The following is a 21,959-nucleotide window of genomic DNA, read 5'->3' as shown; positions in this document are numbered from 1 at the left end:
CTACCACGCAAGGCAAGACCCCAGGTGCACGCTGTGCAGAGATGCCTCTGAGATAATCCAGCACATAACAGCAGGGTGAAAGATGCTAGCAGGCAGGCTTACATGAAACACCATAACCAAGTAGTTGGCATAGTATACAGGAACATCTGTGATGAGTATGACCTGGAAATCCCGAGGTCAAAATGGGATACGCCCCTAAAGGTGGTTGTGAATGACAGAGCTAAGATCCTGTGGGACTTCCAGCCAGCACCAAGAGTGTTGAAGGTGTGATGGACATCCGTATTGCAGCTTCATGCATATGACGTGTTTAAGACCACTCCCTTAACTCACTTCTTCTTAAATACAAAGAAAGAAAGCAAAACCATCCCACTGTACCATCTGCAAATCATAACTCCCTATAAACCCACATCTGTTGTAGCCTCTCTTCCCTTGCCAAGTGTCTTTTAATGACAGTCAAACTACCTCAAAGAGAGCATCTGGTCTCTGCAAAAAGGTTAGGACAGAGAGAGTTTCCATAAACAGGTAAAAATCTGCCTGAAACCAAACTCATACATGTGTACAGACACAGACATCCACGTGTAAATACAGAGGAGACAGATGGGTGCATTCAGCAGGAGTGTATCCACTATGACTGCACTATGCTGTCACTGTGTGCTGTTTGTGGTCATAGTTGCTGTATAGTAGTATAGTTGCTGTGATCTGTCCAAAAGTTGACTTGCTGGTAAATCTTGTTAAAAAGATTAAGACAATGTATAGTCTCTGAGGCTGAACTCTGATTAAATAAAACAGCCACTGACTCAATTGCACTGTAAACTGTGGGATATCCCCTATGTGTGTGTGTGTGGGGGGGGGGGGGGGGGGGGGGGGGGAGTGCCTAGGAGCTTTTCTCTAGCTTAATTCAGCTCCGTTCCACCATCCCTCACCCTCTGTCCATCTATTTCTAAAAAAGAATTACTCTCCATCTCTAATTCTAACTAACTCCCTATCTCTCCCACTTCTTCTTCACTTTCTGCCTCTCTCTCCACCTCCATTCCCCGCTCGTCGCTCTTCCTCCCACACATGCATATATCGGCATGGAAATGCAGTAGAGTTGCACACTTGGTGCTAATATTCAAATCCAAAGTGTCAGACCCCATGAAAAAAGAAAAAAAAAAAAAAAAGGCCTGCTTCATGCCAGCCACTAAAACTACTCGAGCAGAAATTATTGCAGATACTGTTTACTCAGGCTGCTGTTTGTCTTCTAAAACAAATGAGCTTCACATTTGTGGCTTTGAAAGAAATTTCTCAACAACAACTTGATGGATTACTTTGAAATTGGGTGCAGAGATTTATCTTTGCCTCTGAATGAATTAATCTGCCCCATCATCATGGCAAAAATGGACCAATACTTGCTTTATGATTAAATTACCTGCAAAAACAAACCAAAACTAGCCACAATCCAGTCTTAGGAATATATTTGCACATTTCAGCATTGTTCATTATTTAACATTCAGCATGTTAGCACGCTTACTTGTATAAAAACGGATGTAATTCATCAACAGCAAATGCCCTTAATTAAAGCTGAAAATCTGCATATTGACTATTTGATTTAAAATCCACTGTTGTGGTGTATAATCAATGCAGGCCAGCAACAACACTCAGGTAGGCTGTGGTGTTTAAATGAAGCTTCATTGGTACTAAGGGGCCCAAAATGCCAAGAAAATATCCCCCACTCTATTACACCACCAGCAGCCTGAAACACTGAAACAATATTATCAATATTATGCAATTTTTGTGAGTTTGTGTGAATTGCTGCCTCAGTTTCCTGTTCTTAGCTGACAGCAGTGGCACCTGGTGTGGTCTTCTGCTGCTGTAACCCATCTGACATTGACGTGTTGTGTGTTCAGAGATGCTCTTCTGCATACCTTGGCTGTAAGGAGTGATTATTTGAGTCACTGTTGCCTTCCCATTTTGTCATTCTCCTCTGACCTCTGGCATCAACAAGGTGGTTTTCACCCAGATAACTGCCCCTCACTGGATATTTTCTCTTTTTTGGATCATTCTCTGAGAACCCTAGAGATGATTGTGTGGGAAAATCTCAGTAGATCAACCTTAAAAGTCACTTTAATTAGCTTTTTTCTCCATTCTGATGCTCATTTTGAACTTCAGCTGCTTCGTGATTGACTGATTAGATACTTGCAAAGTGGCCGCCCACCCATGGTCACCCATTGCTTTCTGAAGACCCATTTTGAAGCCTCCACTTCAGCATGACATTCCTTCTCATTTTTTTTTTTAGACCAGTTTTCATGAGCAAGGGGAAGGCTATAGCTGAGGAACCAGTGACACTGTGTAAGCTGAATGATCAATCACACAGCAGCCACACCTTAATTATACAATACTGTTCTAGTGCAAACGTAAGCATTAGCTTAATGAACATCACTCAATAATAAACATTTGAGACCATAAAGTCATTAGCAAAGTGTTTCCTGAGGACATAAATCAAGAATAGGGTTGCTTTCCTTTTTCAATCATATGAGCCGCCCCCTCCTGGCCTTTAAAAAGAAGTCAAATTTAAGGGAATTCTTTGTTGGCTGTGCTTGACACACTCGGAGGGTACGTCCATCTTTTATACACCACCTAAGTGTTTTTGATATCACTGATATACAGTCATTATTCTGGTGCATTATGTTTACTTAGATGAATCAAAACTTCTGGATTGCTTCAACTATGATTTTTCAAAGCTCATCCAAAAGGTAAGTAAATAGAAGATCTGATATTTAAACAGGCAGATATTTCCTTGGGTTTTAACTCTTAACTCTCTGGAAGCATGCAGAGTGAAGTGCAACATGCACTCTGTATTAATGAGGGCATATTTTCATTTGTCTATATGGGTGCATGTGTGTGACATGAACCAGGCTAAATGAGAGGACTCGCGACACTCGGACCAATGGGTGACGCGCTCTCAGGAGATGAGAAAAGGCGTCATGTATCCGACTCCATTTCTCTCCATCTTCAACAAGCTCTCAAGCAATCAGTCTCTCATGCACAGGCACACGCGGGCGCCTTCGCTCCAGACGAATGGTGTGACCTGTCATTTTCATCTTCTCGCTTACTCATCCAAGCAATCCTTGTGCACTTTTAAACAGAGATGGCATCTAATGGATGCAAATTATATCCGCTACAGTGCCAACTGCAAGCCACCAAGCCTACTGCGCATGATCTTTACACGTTTCTAAGGAGTTTGATGAGGTTCTTTTTTTTTTTTTTTTTGAACAAGTAACATATGGAAAGGATCAACAGGAGACTCAGGACATATGGAGGGACTGCTTTTAGCTCGTCTGCCCACTCTCACTTTTTTCCCCTGTTCCATTTTTAATGGATGAGCAGCATTTATGAGGAGCTTGTACTCATATCCACTTAGATTCTGGTATGGAGCCCTGATAACACCTTGTGACTTTACCTCTCTAATGGACTCAATCTCACAATGACCCAGTGTGCAACAACACACCAGGTCACTGTCAGTGGAGGCACATGCCCTGCAGCCTCCTCAGAATGCATCTACTGCTAAAACACTGCTGCACAGCCCACCTCCAAAAAAAAAAAAAATACAAAAAAACAAACCCTCTCTTTCTCTTCACACATGCACACACACACACACATTCAGGCAGGTGGACGGAGGATGTGAACAGGTTGAGCCTCGTGAAAGGCAGGGATAATGTGTCTAACAGGGAGCCTCTCAGATCTGTCAGAGCTAGCAGAGAAGCAGCCGGGAGGCCGCCAGCCGCTAACAAAGATGACAAATGTCCACTGAGCATTTCCCATTCCACTACTGTCAGTGAGGACTAACGCTTCTTACTGTGGTGTGTGTGTGTGTGTGTGTGTGTGTGTGTATGACTAAGTGCCACGGAGGCATCAAATAAATTACACAGAAATGGTCCTATCTATTTCCTCTGCTTTAGTGTGAAAAATGGACGACTCAACACTTAAAACACAACCCTGCATTAAAAATTAAATACACACACACACACACAGGCTGACTGACTTACAAGTGTGTGTTTAATAGTGCAAGAACCAAATGTTTGCCCTCACAGCTTTAACAAAAGCCACTTGGCTGAAATGAACATGGCTCTATGCTCCTTTGTGCGTGTGCAGGTTCCTGTGAGGAAATACATGCATGGGCTTTTTTTTTTTCTTTGGTAACACATTATGAGCTAGTAAAATATGCTCTTGCAAATGGCACTTCATTTGGATTCAAGTGATGCTTTGCTGAGCGTGTTTGTGTGCTCTTTTGCCTGCATGACTGTGTGTGTGCGTATCAGCCAGAAGGAGGGATTGGGGTGGGGGGGGGGGGGGGGGGGGGGGGGGGGGGCATAGCGGACGACAGACGCTCAATGCTGCCCTGAGCAGCTACTGACAGGTGCAATGTGTCGTCCTCTGAGGGCCGTTTCAGCATGACTTCATTCAAAGACACACACACACACACACAAAAAAAAGCTTTCTTCTGCTGATGTCATTAGAAACATATTTGCAGGAACGACTGCATATTCTTCTACATATTAACACAAAACTTTCTGGCTTACTTTTCAACAAATTGAACTCTGACATTAAGTAGATTGCAGTAACTACAGTATTTTCCCCTTACATAACACAGAATACACGAAGTGTTTGAGAACAGTGAAAATGGTGTCCTTATGAGCAGATCCTGCAATTTGTTTTCTATGAATCATACGTCATGCAGCTGTTTGTGTGTTCACCAGGGTGCCCAGAGGAGATGAGATCCTGTAACTTGCTCCGGGCATGCAGCTGCAGTGGTTGAGTGGCTGCGGTTTAAAGTGCCTGCACACATCAGGACTGAGCGCGCTCTGGGACAACTAAGGACACAGATGAGAACGGAGGTCCGGAGTTCACTGGCTCGCATCAGATTCCGTCCGCTCTGTAAGCCGTGTGCCTGTGATTCTCGCTCTTGTGTGAAACTTTGAGTACGAAACTGGGATGCGAACAATGACATCCGGAGTGTCAGGTGTAAATCCCTGAGTGCGCGTGAGTGCGACAAAGACAAAGAGGAGAGAAGGCGGAAGAAACGGCCAAGCTTGCCTGCTGCATCAATCTCCATTGCCTGGCTTTGTCTCTTCAAAGTGCGCACGTGTCACAGATCATGCTGCCAGCGGACTCTACAAGAGTTTCCCTTTCCTCTTCAAGGACGACTGTTGTGACATAAAGCTCCCCTTATCGAAAAAACAAATTAACCGCTCCCCGAGGAGTTCAAGAAGATGAAAAGTTTCTAATTTGAACTCGAAGCCTAAAAAGAGAACTACTAAATTAAAAGTGATGCTTGTGCCGATAGGGTCATTTGGAGTTTTGAAGGTAAATGATTCGTAAAACTGTGAGGGAAACTCAGTTTATATCCTTACTCAGCCTCAAAGCATTTATGTCTTTGATTATTTAATACTCTAACTACATAATGATAGCATCATTTGTTCTGCAAAAATGATTTTTTTTCTTATTGAGCGCTAGAGGAAAAAAAAAAGAAAAACACATTACCAGACTCAATTGTATAAAACCTCCCAAAAAATAATAAGCAGCAACCTATAAGCATAAGAAGTAATACCTTTAACTATATTAATTTGGCGGGGGAGCTGCAAATGTCAGGGCAGGCCATTGTTATTTCTGATGAGTGGACAGCAGGTCCTCTCTAATGGCCAGGCTGGCCTTTTTATCACAAAAATACACCATTAATTGTTCTTTTTAGCTGTTACATTAGTTGGCTACTTTCCAAAGAGCCAATTAATCAGCCTCTTTTGTCAGGTTGAGTCACCTGGCAAGATAGGATCCTTTATGAAATATGTTGAAGAGAGGCGTAATGGAGGTCCTATTCAGGGATTTGGCAGAGACTGGCCTATTATAATTGGAGCGATGTGTTATCCCACAAAAGACTGCTAGGTGAAGGGAAGGACAGGTCTCTCGCCGTCAGCACCTTCAGACTGCAAACATGATGCTGGAAACCATTTCCTTCCAGCCTCTTGCCTGTCTCATGAGATTAGACTATTAAGATCTCACATGTTCTTTTTTTATGGCCATTAAAAAAAACAAAAAAAAACTTCATGTTTAGAGGCATGCACTCAGTCATGTAAGACTTTTTTTTTTGGCAGGCTATAATGACCATGTTCACCACTGAATCACGAGTTAATATACAAGTTATTCTTTGGTTAACTGATTAGCCTATAAACCAATTAACACATAAATCTATCTATATGCATGCACACACACTCAGCTACCACTTGAAAAAATTTTTTTTGCCTTTGTTAGATAGCGGAGCACTGAAGACAGACAAAGTGGGGACAGAGAAGGGGTAGACATGCAGCAAAGTGCCACGGGTCAGGCTCAAACCCGGGCCGCTGGACTCCAGCCATGTTAACTACATGGTAACACAAATGTCTAAATCGGCCAATCACATGGCAGCAACTCAATAGGCATGTAGACACGGTTAAGGCCACCCGCTGAAGTTCAAACCAAGCATCCGAACGGGGAAGAAAGGTGATTTAAGATGGGCTGGTCTGAGTATACATAACCATCTCTAGGGTTTACAGAGAATGGCCCAAAAAAGAGAAAATATCCAGTGAGCGGCAGTTCTCTAGGTGAAAATGCCTCGTTGATGCCAGAGGTCAGAGGAGAATTGCTGGACTGCTTTGAGCTGATAGGAAGGCAACAGGAACTCAAATAACAAGCAGCACTCAGAGAGCGCAAACCTCCACCATGGCAGCTCTCTCTCTCTGGGCAGTATTTAATTTTAAGGGAATAGTATTGTATTTTGCATTTATTAATTTTGTTTTCATTGTTCTTTTTAAAGTGCAGTAAAAACAAGTGAAAAGTGCATTTTATTATTTGCCCTGTTGAAATCCATTTTAATATACTCAACATAATTTTGAATATAATTAATTATCTTTGTAACACATTTTGGGGTCCACTTGAAAGAAAGGCAGATGTGAAGTGTAAAAGTGGGGTCAGAGGTCAAATGTGACATGACATGTGGATGCAAACTATAATGTGATATTTAGAATCCCCATATACCTGCATCATGTTGCCAATACAAACTAAAGGCAATAGAAAAGCATATAGGAAATAATATACAGGGATTCTAAATATCACCTTACTTTGGACCTCTGACCTCTTCTTCCAGGTTAAATAAGATCAAACGTTTCATAAAATGTCTCATTTGTAAATGTCTGCTTAAAATTCTGCTGCCTTTGTTTGTTTCCTCTCTTGTTTAACCCAAAACACGTTTTATCTTTAAAGAAAGTAACATCAGGAGGCTGAATGAGCTGCCTACTTAGAAACATACTGCAGTATAATACTGAATAATAAGCTCAAGTCACTCATGTTCAGTTCAATCAATACCTATGATCATTACCTACTCCTACATAATGTTTATGTAATCAAAGTAAACATCTGTCATGTAGCCCTGATCTGATTTTTACAGCATTGCTAACGCCTTAAATGAATTAAAAAAACAAAGAAAACAAAATGAATATATGCAAAATGCAATTCTGTTCCCTTAAAGGTAAATACTGCCCAGAGAGTGAGCTGCTTTGTGCTCTCAGAGTGCTTCTTGTGTTTAAATAGCTCTATATAGCATTATCATCACCTTCAGATTAATCTATTGAGCTTGAAGGAGAGGTCAAAGGTCAAATGTGACATGATATTTGAAATCTTTGTATCATATTTTCTCTTTGTTGTCAATACACACCACGCTTCCTAAGGTATAAGGCTTTTTGTCAATTTTTGACCAATAAATCATTCAGTTGACCTTTAAGACCTTTATGGATGCAAGGCTAATTTTAATGGATTATTAACACGACTCCACTCTACACCCCTACATGGCTTTATCAGAATTCATTCAAAACTATTCGAGCTGTCGTGTTTACAGACTGAATAACATGCACGCAAATGCTACCAAAACCATAACCTCCCTGGTGGAGGTAATTAAAGGTATTCACAAGAATATCTCTGAATGCACAACGCACCCATTTTTTTTAATGTTAAAAAAGATGACAAGAGATATTTAAAAACATTAAAAAAAAAAAAAAAGCACAGCCAACCTTACAATGGACATCAGCACAGAAAAAAAGCTTCAGGCTCCTCTTAATGCTTGGTTTCAGACATTTTTTTCCTACTCTTGGCTCTATATGATGTCACTGATAGCTCTAATATGGTCATTTCAGAAGCCCCACCCACCTGTTGTTCAAATCTTTGAAACAGCCAAATCAGAAGACAGCTGGCTTAAAACGCCTTAAAGGTAGAGGAGCTAAAACGGCTTGCTTCAGACACTTGATGAACTCAGAGGCTGCATCAAAGTCTACAGTAAGAAAAATAAGGATTACTTTGCACTCTGGATCATGTAAAACTACTCTAAAAAAAAAAAAAAAAAGCGCATAGCAGGTCCTCTTTAATTAGTTATAGATGCATTTTCTATCAAATACTAGTCAATTGAGCAATATATTCTTCCAAATATTCCTCTGCTGAAAGGGTATTTCCTATTTCTTTTGAAGCTTCTGTAACTCCCTCTTGTGTAAAGACAGACATATACAGACGCTTGGAGGGTGGCACACCTTCGATGATCCCCATTCAAAGAGAACCGAAACAGTTCTGTACTTTCATTCAGCAGCTTTGTGTCTCATAGCAAACCATTATTAACGCTCAAATGCTCTCCCTCTGTCTCTAAGCGATGTCCGGGTCCCCGTTTCCTGGTGCCATCGGTTGTTAGTGACAGCATAGTGGAGAGAGAAAATTGCATATTATTTACCCGGCGCCTTCAATATGCCACTTTTCCACTCTATAGCCTGCAGCTTACAACTGGCAGCACATGCACAGACACACAAATCTAGAAAGCCATACAAAACCACGTGTGCTCGGATGAATGCAAATGCACACAAACGTGGCTCAAGGCTTAAAGCTTTTGCTCTTTTGCCTGATTTTTTTTCGCCACTACTATGACATGCTGCCCTGACATGTCATTAAAAAGTGTCACAGGTTCTGGGGGAGTGATTTCTGCTACTCTCTGCCTCCAAATGGTCAGAAGGGACAGAGGCGAGGGAGTGTGGGGGGGGAGTTGATGAGCTGGAGTTGGACAGCGTGTATAAACCCAACTTTCCGAGGTCACACAACCTTCTCTCGTGGCATTACGGAGGAAGCATATTCTCTTTCTTGCCTCTCCACCTCTCCTATCTAGTCTCAAATTGGTCACAAATGTGAAAAAGTAACTCACAAATGTGTACTTGGGTACTTACAAATACTCCATCCAATCCAAACACACGTCTACCAACTGGAAAAGATTAAACTTTTATGCAAATGTATACATCACAGCCCGAATAAATAATATTTTAAGCACAGAATCTTAACATGAACTTGCATTCATGCACACCCCGGTAAACGAATCAGGTCACATTTGCACGCGAGGTTTTGAGACTCTTTGCATTCGCTGCTCCGCCCACATCTTGTGCCCGCAGAAAACTGGGACTTTCAGTAGAAGCGTGTGTGATTTCAAAGCGGGAAAGATCTGAAAGTAAAATATTAATATTTACTTAGGTTGCGGTGTGTGCATTTGTAAAACTGTCTTGCGTGTATTTAAATGGCTTGACATCCACGTGTGCATTGGCGCATACATTTTTCATCTGGAGATCATGTGATACACATTTGTGACTATTCCCATTTCTCTCCTTTCACATTTGCAGACTCTCGGCTTGCTAGTTGTCCCCCCCCCCCCTTTCTTCAGTTACACATGAGCAAGAGATTTGAGCTTGACCATGGGCTCAATCACATCTCCGCTCCCTGGATGTCATGGCTGTGTGCAGAGGCACAAACCGTTGGATATCAGATTAGAACACAGGGGCTCCTTTTCCAATTCACTTTCTTCTTTTCTCACCAACTCTTTTCTCCACCCCCCCCCCCCCACCACCACCACCACCACCACCACCACCACCTCCTCCACCACCACTCCTTCTTTTCTCCCTCAAGACGGGGGTGACCCGGGTGTCTCGTCTCAGGAACCAGTGCGGTGGGTTGTTCAGACAACCGGGAAAATTTCTTCTACTTCATCTGAGTAAGTCACCTCTGCACCTCTCCAATAGAGTGTGAGATTGGAGAAGTCGGCCGGACTGAGCCGGCTAGAGGTTTTCGACACAGATGACAGGGATCGTATGCTCCCCTAAAAACTGTGTACCAGTCTCGTTATGGTTATTGGTGAATTTTCAACCTTTCTATCAGTGATGCTACAAAATTCAATTTTAAATGCTTTATCAGTAGGAGAGATTGAAACCAGTGGAACCCCCCCCACTCCCAATCTCTCATACCATTTCTTTCTCGTTTTCTGGCAGCCATCGCCAGAAATCCTCACCCTTTGTGTTGCATTTAATACCTTAAGATTCTCCACCGCAAAACGCTTGGCAGGCCTGATGGATTTCACCCAAATCACTACAGTACCACATATCAAAGGATAAACGCTAAATGTTTAATCTGAAAGGTGAAAAATTCAAATATTGACATATGTGCCTCATAAAAGCGGGAGCCAATAAAGTCACATTGATTGCCGAGGCCTGCACCAAATCTGATCCAGCTGATATAAGACCTTTCCCTCCACTCGCTGGTTGATGAGAAGACATTACTTTGAAGGAGTGATTCTTGCAGTGATGGACTGGTGTAATTTATCTGATAACAATCTTTCCTCGATTTTAAAACAGCTATAAAATACTTGAAAATCATCAGCTTTAAATTCATGGTTTTGGGACCGAACCCATAAATATCTCACAACCTGAGGTTTTTCCCTGCTGAATGGATATCTGTCTCCGGTGCAGTCCGTTTACCTTTTTCATATGTGTGGCTGGAGTTTGATGCTTTGACCTTGAGGCCTATCGATTCTGTGCCTGTTAAAATTCGAACTGCTGCACCTGACTGTCAATACCCATCTAGGGGATATAACCTGTGATTATGATTAACAGCCTCTAGGAATAAATCAAACACCTGTTAGGCGTGCACAGAGAGGGTTGCGGCTGCCTGTGTTTTTGTTGGTTTTTCATGCGGTACAGTGTCTCACAAACAAATGAAGTGTAACTAAGAATAGAGCACATTCTGAGGGCAAAGCACTCCTGGGATTATGAACAACTGCTGTGTTAAGCTGCATCCGAAGCACAAAGTTGATGAAGACTACTGAGAGAAAACGAGGAGTCACTTGTGTGTTTTTTTTTTTTTTTCCATGCTGTGTACTTTCTGGAAGAAGACGAGCAGTGTCGATCGAACAATTACTCTAATATGGCTCTGCACACATACGGAATCTGTTCTGTCAGATGTAATGAGAGCTTTATCTGGCTGCTTTTTATGTCTTGTGATACACAGGAAATATGTGCTCATTTTGGAAGAAAACAGTGTCACACAATTCAAAAGCACACTCATTAGCTTTGTTTCTCATTACCTGCACTCTGGAGCCGGGGTCTTGTTTGATCCATTTGATGACTGTCTCATAGACCAGCTCTTCAGCCTTTGTGTTTAGACTGTCATTGGACAGATAGGCTATCAGGTCGTCCTTGGAGACACTTAAAATCTCTTCCTGGCCTGCCACCTGAAAAGAGAAAACAGTCCAAAAAAAAAAAAAAAAAGCACAGCAGTCTGACTTTTCTTGTGCCAAACGTTGAACATATAGCATTCTGTAAAGTGAAGCTCAAACATACTTTGGGCAGAGGTGGGTGTTCAGATCTTTCTAGTATAAAACTAATACAAAGGCCCCGCGGACACCAGCAGGTGCAGAGGTTTTGTCATTATAGTTTATTTTTAAAGAAATGGCCTTTAAAAACTTTAAACGTATATAGTGTAGCCACAGCATTTGGGGGTGGGGTGGGTGGGGGGGATTCTCACTTGTGCAGTACTGTGCAAAAGTCTCGAGCCACCTTTTGTTTCTTCATGTTTTGCTTCCAAGGAGCCAGGCTTTCTTGTAATTATTTCAAGTGGGCTTGAGCAATAGTTCTCCAGGATTTCTGAAGGTCTTCCAAAGTTTTCCTTAGGACATTAGCTGCTTTTTCACTCATTTTCAGTCCAGTCCTTGTACCTGATCATTTTCACAGGAATGATTTTTGTTTGAGACCTTAAGAAACAGGAAAAAAATCCAGCAAAGACCTGACAGGACCTGAGAGGTGCATCTGGTCCTTTAGCTACTGTTCATTGAAGCCCCATCAGAAATGGTCTCAGTGGAAGGGTGGCTGTCAAGAAGGCATTCTTACGGAAGGGAAACAGGGAGAGAAGGATGACGTATGCCTGGACTGAAAATCAGTGGCAACAGGTCTGATGGAGTGATGAACCCAAATTTCAAATTGTCAGACAATTTTATGGAGGAGGGCAGGAGAGAGGTACAACTGTGAGTATCTACAGCCATCTGTAAAACAGTGGAGACTCTGTCATGGCCCGGGGCTGCATTTTAGCCAGTGGTGTTGGAGACCTTGTCAAAATTGATGAATGCAGAAGAGTACCATCAGATTCTGATCCACCGTGCGATACCATCTGGAAAGATTCTAATTTGCAACAGCTTCATTTTTCAGCATGACAATGATCTTAAACTCACTGCCAGTGCAGTAAAAGCATACGTGGATAGAAAAAGACACTATCAGCCATGGACTGCCCTCCCCAGAGCCCAGACCTCAACATTATTGAAGCAGTGTGGGATCATCTTGACAGAGAACGGAACAAAAGGCAGCCAACAAATCACTGCACCTACTTCTCATTTCCTAACAAAATATAAAGAAATAAGAGGTGGCTCAAGACTTTGGCACACTACTGTACATGTTAGAAAATGGAGAGTTCTCATCAAGGTCATCTCATCTGATGTTGCATCACCCCTCGTTTCATTACTGACAATAGCAACATTTGTTAGCTACTTTTATCTGAAGGATTTCAAGCTTTTTTTTGACTGTGTGACCCATATAAAAGCAAATATATATAAAAAGATAACAAGTGGACATTTTCATTCTACTATATTTTATGTAAGAGAAATAAGGACAAATAAAACAGGCTCATTTTGAGCACTATGCAGTAAATAGGTGGTGATTTCAGATACAGTGTGCTCTTTGGTGACCAGTCTCTTGCCTGGAAGAATCACATCAAAAGGAGCATATAATGTATTAATTTTTTGATCTTTGGAGAGAGACAGGCTATCTGCTTTCATACTGCTTCCATTTTTACTTTCATATATATATATATATATATATATATATATATATATATATATATATATATATATATATATATAAATAAATAAATGGACTAACCTGACAGGGTTATTGACCTTCTTATTTACAGTAGCACTCAGCAAGAAAAGCAAATGTGCATAACTCCCCCAAATATTTCTCCAACAGTTCTGTTTTCAGATGCTGAGCTTTGATGCCCTTATATTTGATGCTATTGTGTGATTCATGCTGGTTGCAAACTATGAGAAAACTGAGATCTCTCTGTATTGCTGTTCCATTAAGTTACCTAAAAGCTGCTCTGTAATAAGTGTACTGTTCAGCAGATTCAGTACGCAGAGATCCAACAGCAAATTGCATCCCATGAGGTAAATTGTTAACTCAAGAGAAGCATTTTAATGCAAGTACTGAATTAACAGGGCCATTTGATATTTGCTAGTTTGAACAAAAAATCACATATAATTCAATAAGCTTTGTGTATGCTTTACATGTGAGACTTTAATAGGAATCTAGTAACTACAGACTTAATTTAGTGTAGCAGAAAGTACAATATTCCCCACTGCATTGTTAAATGTGGAGTTTCACAAAAAAAAAAAAAAAGGTGCTTAAGCATAACAATTTTTTTTTCTTTCCCATGCGCTGATCACTGATTTAGGTGTTTCATTTTCTCCCAGTTGCAAAGCCCCGTGTGTAACTTTGTTCCACAGCAATCAAAGATTTCACAAAGATGAAGAGCCTGTACCTACCTCTGGGAAGTTCTGCAGTGCGAACGCTTTGGCCATGTTGTGGAGCTCGGTGCAGCTCATGGCCTCAGCCATAGCCAGCACTCCCAGACAGTTAGCTGCAGTCAACTGTTTCTCTGGAGTCAATAAAGGAGGTCAGGGAGAGAAGGGGGGGGGGGGGGGGGGGGGGGGGGGGGGCAGACAAAGAGAGAGGACAGAGAAACCAAAACAAGAAGGAAACAAAAGACACAGGCAGATTGATTAAGACAGAGAGTGGGGGGGGAGAGAGAGGAAAAAACACCATTCACTCATCTATAAAAAGAATGCAGACATACAAAACTGCAAAGACAGAGAAAGCAGCTGCAGGTAGCACAGAGCCACAGCCTGGGCTTTGTATCTGCCTGAGACTGAGGGAGAACAAGTATAATAACTCAAAACAGCTCCGGGGACAAACAACGAGGGGAATCGATCGCTCACAGCCCAGGCGTGAGGTGGTGGATGGAAGGGAGCGGGATTTGGGATTAGCTGGGCCACTTTAAAGACGTCCTGTCAGATCTCAGGATCTACTACACACAGAAACACGCACGCGCACATACACACACACACACACACACACACACACACACACACACACACACACACACACACACACACTGCCAGGAATGCATGAACCTACCCTCATGGCCAGGCCAGCGGGGAGAAGGCTTATGCTGCCGTCTGTAATCTTTTGCAGGGGGTGGGGGGGCAGCATTTAAGGTGATGTGTCTCTAAATGTAGTTTTCTAACGAGCATCACTATTTATCACAAGAGAGGAAAATGCCTCGCTCTTGTAGCGAACGTACACGCAGAAACGGGCACAAACGGTTCAGTGGCCGCTGAAAGGCGCCTGATTAAACAACAGCCATCAAAGCGAGGCAAAGCCAGGCCTTTTATCACTAAAGACAGAGCCTGAGAGTGTCTCCTAAACAAATATCAGCCAATAAAAGGTCACCTAACATCTGGTAAATAACAAGTGAGCAAAAGCCAAGCCAAATAAAAGCAGGTTGAGGCTGCATCAAGGTAGGAGTTGGGGGTCTGACTAAAAGTTATCACTGCAGATGATTATGTGAAAAATCTTTTTATCATTTTCTCCAATACAATACACTCTGGTTTAAAAAAAAAAAAAAGGTGAGACATTGTGAAAAACAAAATCTCAAAGATATGCAGCATGTTTTGTTCATTTAGTTTTGAGTTTCCAATTATAAGTAAGCCAGGATTTCTCACGAGGGGCACGATGAACGACTTTGTTTTTATTTGCTCGAGTGTGAAAGCCGTGTGAATAAAAGTCGAAGCGCTTTAAGTAGGTCGAGAAGATCTTTGCCATTTCTCAGTATATTTGTTGCAAACTTTAATAATTTCTCACACGGTATCAATTGCTCTTTGCTCAAGGACACGCGTTGCGCCTGTATTTCTCCCCTTCTTACGTGCTGAAATGTCATGAATCTTGTCGAGAATGGATTGACGTCTGGCTCGCAATGAAGTCTACAAATGGCTTCTGTGTTTTTCCCATTTTTTTTTTTCTCCACCCTCCCAAATCGAGAAAAACAAATCGATAACGTGAGCTGCTGCTTCTCTTACTTTTTCCCCTCCTTTCCCGCCGCTGACCTTTTTGCTAACATGCACTTCCCCTGTGTTACCGATACCCAAAACAATTTATTAAATGGAATGCAAAAGTTGACATTTGCAGCTTTTTGGCTGCCTGACCCACTAAAATATGGAACATGCCATTTGCTTTTCATGTGACCCCTTGGGTTCCCCAACAAGCCCACTTCCCCTCCTACGCTCCGCTTTCCATACCTTGTCTAAGTATCAATCTGTTTTGCTATTTTTCCGATTCCATCGCTGTTCAGGCCAGAGGATTTGACATTTAAGTGACAATTGTTCCCTGACCTTTTTACAAATCTGCCCCCGTGCTTGGGCCCACTCTCTGGGACCAGATCAGAGGCACCGTGCCCAGCTGAGAGCATTAGCAAGCAGAATTCTAACTCGGCTGCGAGCTTTGGAAACATGACAAAAATGAGGCGACGTGTGCCAGAGTCAGGGTGGAATTGTAGGTGCTGCACGAGGCATCCTGTAAAGGCTGTGCACAGCGATGAAGCATGACCATATAAAAAAATACACAAGGCTTTATGGTTGCGCAGGCATATCTGATGTAATGAGCATACACACGCTGCTGATATAAGCAGATAAAACTTGTGTAAACACATCCCTCCCCCCCTCCCCCCCCGGCCACCGCTTCCCGAGCTATTCCTACCTAGGAAGGAGATGCAGACTTTACAGAAGGTGTTGAACTGGAACTTGTTGGCAGCTTCCAGCAACGTCTTGGCGTTGGCCGAGTCGATGACCAGCGATCCCGTGTAGACAAACTCGAGCAGCAGCTCCAGCACATCAGCACTGATGTTGCTCATGTTCAGCTCCAGCATCTCTCCGCTCCTCGTCTCTCCCGATGACCTGATCAACCAATCACGGCAGAGAGAGGTGAGTTAGGCGTATTCTGAGAGGAAACGTGAAGAAAATACAAGAATGGCAACAACAAGAAAAAAAAAAAGAAAAAGAAAGGGACAAGAATACATGTATGCTACACACAACACCTCAAAACACACCTGGGCAAGTACGAGAGTGGGGAGAAAAATAAGAGAATCATTACACAATAAGATAATAACGTAAAGTGAAGAGAGACATAAACAGAACTTTGGATGGTTTCTACTTTACTATGGGGCAAGCAGATTTACAACTATAGCGCTGCATCTGAAACAAAATGTCCTCACTGCACAAAGATTAGGCAAACAAAAAGTTATTGCTTTGTTTCAAGAGGCATGCTTTTCAAATGTGCGGTTTCATGTATGCATAGTCTTAGAGGGGAAACATGCATACATGGCAGGGCACGTGTGAGCTATGAGACGGGAAATGGAGAGAAAGAAAGAGAGCGATGGCACGGGTTGCACGCCGACACAACGGAATGAGCGGTTAAAGCGTGTTGGAGAGAGTCTATGAGGCTACGCCGCCGCCGCGTGCCGGCCTTCAAAGCATCATATCTGCTCCTCCTGATGTTACAGGTGCCAGGGAGAGCTTGGATGGACAAATTAAATAGAATATGATATCCCTTCGTAATGCGGCGGCCGAGATGCGCTGGGAGACGAGGGCTGCTTTCAGAACTGGGCCACGTTGTGACTTCATCGGGATCAAATGGCTGAGATTAGTTTGCATGCAGCATCCCCACGGGGAGGTATGAGAGCATTAAATAACACCTCACCACCCATGTTTAATGTCCCATGTGAAACAATAATCCACTCAAGGGCAAAATAAATGGAATCAAAGCCCCGCACAATGCATGCCCCTACTACTGTGTCTCACTCCCAACGGACATGGACATCAACAATATGAAAAGTAGCCAGCATTAAGATGGATGGAGGCTGTTTACTTCTGCCAGTCATGGCAGCGCAGTGATAATGCTCTGTCTGCTTCTCTGTCTATGCTCCCCCTTCCATTTGTTCTTTTGTTTTTTTTTAGGTAGAAGTCAGTATGTTGGATTAGAAATCATGACAAACAGTCAGCATTTAGTGAGACGGAGACAGGAAAACAAACTAGATGAGACAGAATGGCTGGAGTGAAGATGAGAGACTGGAAGGATGGGGTGTGAGGGGGAAACGGGGTGATGAGGAGGAAGCAAAAAAGGAAGGGAGGCAGGGCGAGACGGTTCTTCCACAGGGAGCCAGCAGCCATCCTTCTGAGGGAGAGTTTGGGTTGTTCCATGACTGTGCCTTGTTCTTTTAAATAAGAGATATCCCCGCCCACCCCCGAAAAAAATACACCATCACACCTAAACAGAGCCTCTGTCCCCGCTGCAATAATCATCAGTAGCCTGTGGTGTATGAACTGATACATTAGTCGTCATTTTCAAGCGCACTCAGGAGGTGAAAGGGGGGAGAAGGACATCCAAATAAAATGAAAGACAATGGCATTTGTCTCTGGATGGACATTGGCTGGAAAAACCAAGGCAGTTACTCTTTTTCCTCCTGCAAAGCAAAAAGCCACATAGCGTTATTGCCCTTTTTCCTGCACAAAGCCCCGCAGTGGGGGCAGGTAGTAAGACAGAAAGAAGGGAAAGGGGGAGTGTTGTTCAGGGTTAAAGTGATGGAGGGAGGTGGGAAGAAAGAGGGGGTGGGAAAGAGCTAAAAATAAAAGAAGAGCATGCTCATCAACCTGGTCAATTAGTGCAATAGGAACCAGCTCGAGTGGCAGTTTGTTTTGTCTGAGCACTTATGTTATGGAAATGACTTTTCCGGGAGCTTCTTAAAAGAGGTGGATATTTATGCCGCGTTTGATTGCAGACTTGAATTTAAATAGTGAAAGAGGGAGGCAGGGAGGACGGCAGAGACAGAAGAGGAGAGACGGGGCAAAAGGGTGGGGGGTGGGGGCACACACTCAGGCAAAGAAATTTGTTTGTGAAAAATGTACCACTTATTCAAGAGGAAGCCTTAAAAATCGGCAGAGTGTCAAAATGGTGGTGAGCAGAGGCGGAGAGGCAGGAGGGGAGCAACAAAACACACACACACACACACACACACGTGCGCACACACAATTTCTAATACATCTTTCAACCTAAAAAAAGCCCATTTACAGGGAACACATTTAGCTTGTTCTTACAAGATCATTTATTCTGTGGGAGTATACGCACTACCAAGACATGCTAACATGGAAGCTTACTCAGATTCAGAGCCTGAAGTGTCTCGACTAAAAATGGCCCATATTTACTTATTGTCACAACATAAATCAAGAATTAAATTATAAAAATAAACATAATGTGGTGGCTTTGTCAGTGCTGGGATTCATGTTGTGCTGGGGGTTTTTTTTTAGCGTCAATTATACGGTACTGCATCCATAACAAGTCGCTATTGTGGGAGACTTCAAGGCTACTTTGGCAGGAACAAGTCATATCTGCGTTAGACGGTCTAAAGGACAAAAAGGACGGGGTGACAGGCGGAGAGTATGAAAGCTCAAACGGGCATCCAAGTGTGAACAAAGGGCCATCAACTCAAGAGAAAAAAATATTGAATGTAGACACTGGATTGACAGGACTCTCGATATAAAAACTTCACTTGAAGATGACAAAAATAATTTACAAGCTACACAATTTGTGAAGAAGTTGATTTGATTTAGTGGCATAAAGACTTTAGTAACGTCTTCATTTCACCTTCCATTTCAATAAGAGATACATTCATGGAATTCCACCTATAATGTTCACAGTGCTGAAAAGTTACAAACATAGACAGCATATAAAAGACTGACGTAGCTTCCGGGCCTGAAAAGTGAAGCCAGTGTGGAAGTGCCTCAAACCTGCTGTCTTCTTAAGGCCTCCAGGGGGCGATAACTGTGGCTGCAAAAGACTTCTGGTCCTATAGAAGTCTACGGGAAAACGTCCCTCGGACTTAACCTCTCTAAAGACTTCTGTGGTGAGTTTATGGACTCAGACGCTCTTTTTGGGTCATACTGAATAAAGCGTTAAGTCTGTTTTGTAAATTTTGCTCATTCTAAGTGCCAGAAAAGAACTCGTCACATGTGGTTTTAAAAATATGGCCACAGTGAAAACACTCATCCCAAAGCATCAAAAAGGGACGTCATGGTAGCTACGCCCATCTTTCATACGTTCACTGGTCACAAAGTCTGCGCTATTCTGCAAACTCTAAAGACTCCACTGTTGTACATTTTCACTTAAACTACTTTCTACCAAAAGAAATAAGAAAAAAGAAAAAGTAGTGTTGATGTGTTCTCTGAATTACTCGGCTGAACTGAAATTTTCCTGATGGCCTTTTTAATAAAGTGAAAAACATGGTTAACTTGAATCACAATGCCTTCTTATGTAATTGAATTTGGTTTTGAGTTATATATGGCACCCAAAAAGAAAGCATTAAAAAGCAATGATTAATCTAATCAAAACCGTAAATAAAAAAAAAAAAATAATAATAATAACCCTTTTTATGGGTAGATGCCCTCACAAAGCTCTGTAATTTGCATCGACTTCTCCTTTAAGCAGCATCAGTTACAACAATGCTACAAAGTGAAAATGGGTCTTACAGTAACCTGTCCTCCCATCTGGCTGAATGGTGCAGCAGAGGGCTAAACTATGCACGCTGAGCTGCAGAGTTCACAGCGTCCACACTGTAATGGGCTTTAAAATAAGCCCCCCACCATCACAGTCAGAACGCTCTATGAGTAGCACAAAAAAAAAAAAACTCATGGGTCGATGCTGACAGAACAAGGAAACAGATGGCACGAAAACATGCATCAGGGCTGATTCTGGAGCTTTTTTTTTTTTTTTTAACATTTCTGTGGCTGCAGTAGCTATAAAGTAAACGCCTGCAAGCACGCTCACTGGAAAATCCCACGGGGTAAAATGGAATTACTAGAGATGATCTGCCTCCCCACTCCGTGGATTGGCCCTTTAAAAGGGCAACATAATAGGTTTTTGGGAGGGGGGTGAGGGCAAACGTGTGTGCACATTTTGAAACGGCATTACATTCAGGTAACATGGGGTAGGGGATGGTAGGCTGAATGCCCGCACGCTGCAGGTGGAGGCCCGAATGCTTGGGTAAGGGTGGGCAGTGGAGGAGCACGCTGCAAACAGGAAGAAAGACATTTCAGGATTCTGCTGAAAAGAGAATTTGAAATGAAGACTAATCAGTGTATTTGTAGTCCACTTAGGTGGATAATTTGTGTTATTTTTCTGACATTTTCAGCACCGTTTCAAATTTCTGTGAAGCCTGCAAACCATGCTGCTAAATTTTGACTCACTGCCAAGCGAGGATTTAATTTCTTAAATAACTCATTGGGTTGGTGAGTGTGTGTGTGTGTGTGTGTAGGCCAAAAAAAAAAAGGAAAAAAAAAGTGATGTGCACTCCCTCACCCTACAGTATTACATCTCTACTAGTCTGACTAATACAGCATGCCTGGATATTATGTCCTTGAATCCTATGCATGCACACACACAGACACACACACACACACACACACACACACACACACACACACACACACACACACAAGTATTCGGTAAAACTTTAGCAGCACGCTTCACATCAAACCCATTTGAACACATTCACGACTTCAAAACAAACCCATACACAAAGGTAGTTTATGACAGGAGGCAGGAGTCTGAGCAGCAGTGAATACCTCCTGAATGAGCTGGGCGAGGAAGGGTGGGGGACACAGCATAAAACAAGCCTCTCTCCCCCATCTCTCATTTGACCTCATAAACAATGTGGACTGTACCGAGCCACGTGTAGCATCAGCATAATTCCAGAAAAAGTGACCTGAGCGACACATGGGAGGCCGTAACTCAGTGACAGACGAGCCCTTGGCTCTCTTTGCTCTTCTCTGACCGAGCCTGCATCACTCTGCGTTTCTGCAGGCGCCTCAAAGCTGAGGGCGAAAATCTTTGTGCGCTCTTTAGACACTTATTCTCGTGTTTGCGCTCCCTTTCTGCCCCTTTCCTGTCAACTTGTCGCTACCTGCCGAATCGCATTTCCATAAAGCCAAAGTGCTGCGTGTCTTATAAAAATCAAAGGCAGTCACTGCTGCGGTGTCATGTTAACATAATGCTGATGATCGTGACTTCATTACATCAAAGCAAAGACGTCTTCCAAAATGAACAATTAGTGTAACAAATTCATTAGTTATTCTTCAGTCTGAAGTCAAAGGAGAGAATTTATATTTTAGACATTATCTCGTGAAAAATGACAGTGTTATGACAATAAATCAAAGTGGTTTTACAATTAATTAACCAATTAATGAGAACTTACTCTATTAAACTGTCAAATTAAAAAAGAAAAATCAGACAATGCAGGCAGCAGCAGGCATAAAGATGAGCTTGATGAAATTCAGCTCGCTCCTCTGGGAGCCCTGGACGTCTCTCAGGGGCCCTGTCTTAGCGCACATACGATGGGGCTATGTCCCAGATAAGAGGCGCTGACGAGACAATCTGATAGACAGGTTGACCAGC

General features: G+C 42.6%; 1 protein-coding gene across 2 annotated transcripts in view; it reads right to left on the bottom strand.

Moving 5' to 3' along the window:
- klhl29 (kelch like family member 29) overlaps nucleotides 1-21,959 on the bottom strand; it is a 242,224-nt gene that overhangs the window by 68,282 nt on the left and 151,983 nt on the right. For both annotated transcript variants that reach the window (XM_030722205.1, XM_030722206.1), the window contains exons 7-9: nucleotides 16,215-16,411; nucleotides 13,946-14,058; nucleotides 11,441-11,587 (exon numbers count right to left, since the gene is read on the bottom strand). In XM_030722205.1, the coding sequence (XP_030578065.1) occupies nucleotides 11,441-11,587; nucleotides 13,946-14,058; nucleotides 16,215-16,411 (457 nt within the window). The remainder of the gene's footprint in view (nucleotides 1-11,440; nucleotides 11,588-13,945; nucleotides 14,059-16,214; nucleotides 16,412-21,959) is intronic.

The sequence above is a fragment of the Archocentrus centrarchus genome, chromosome 24 (genome assembly GCF_007364275.1).
Source record: "Archocentrus centrarchus isolate MPI-CPG fArcCen1 chromosome 24, fArcCen1, whole genome shotgun sequence".
NCBI classification, from domain to species: domain Eukaryota; kingdom Metazoa; phylum Chordata; class Actinopteri; order Cichliformes; family Cichlidae; genus Archocentrus; species Archocentrus centrarchus.
The sequence above is the reverse complement of the archived record's forward strand: the minus strand, read 5'-3'. Positions and strand labels throughout refer to the sequence as shown.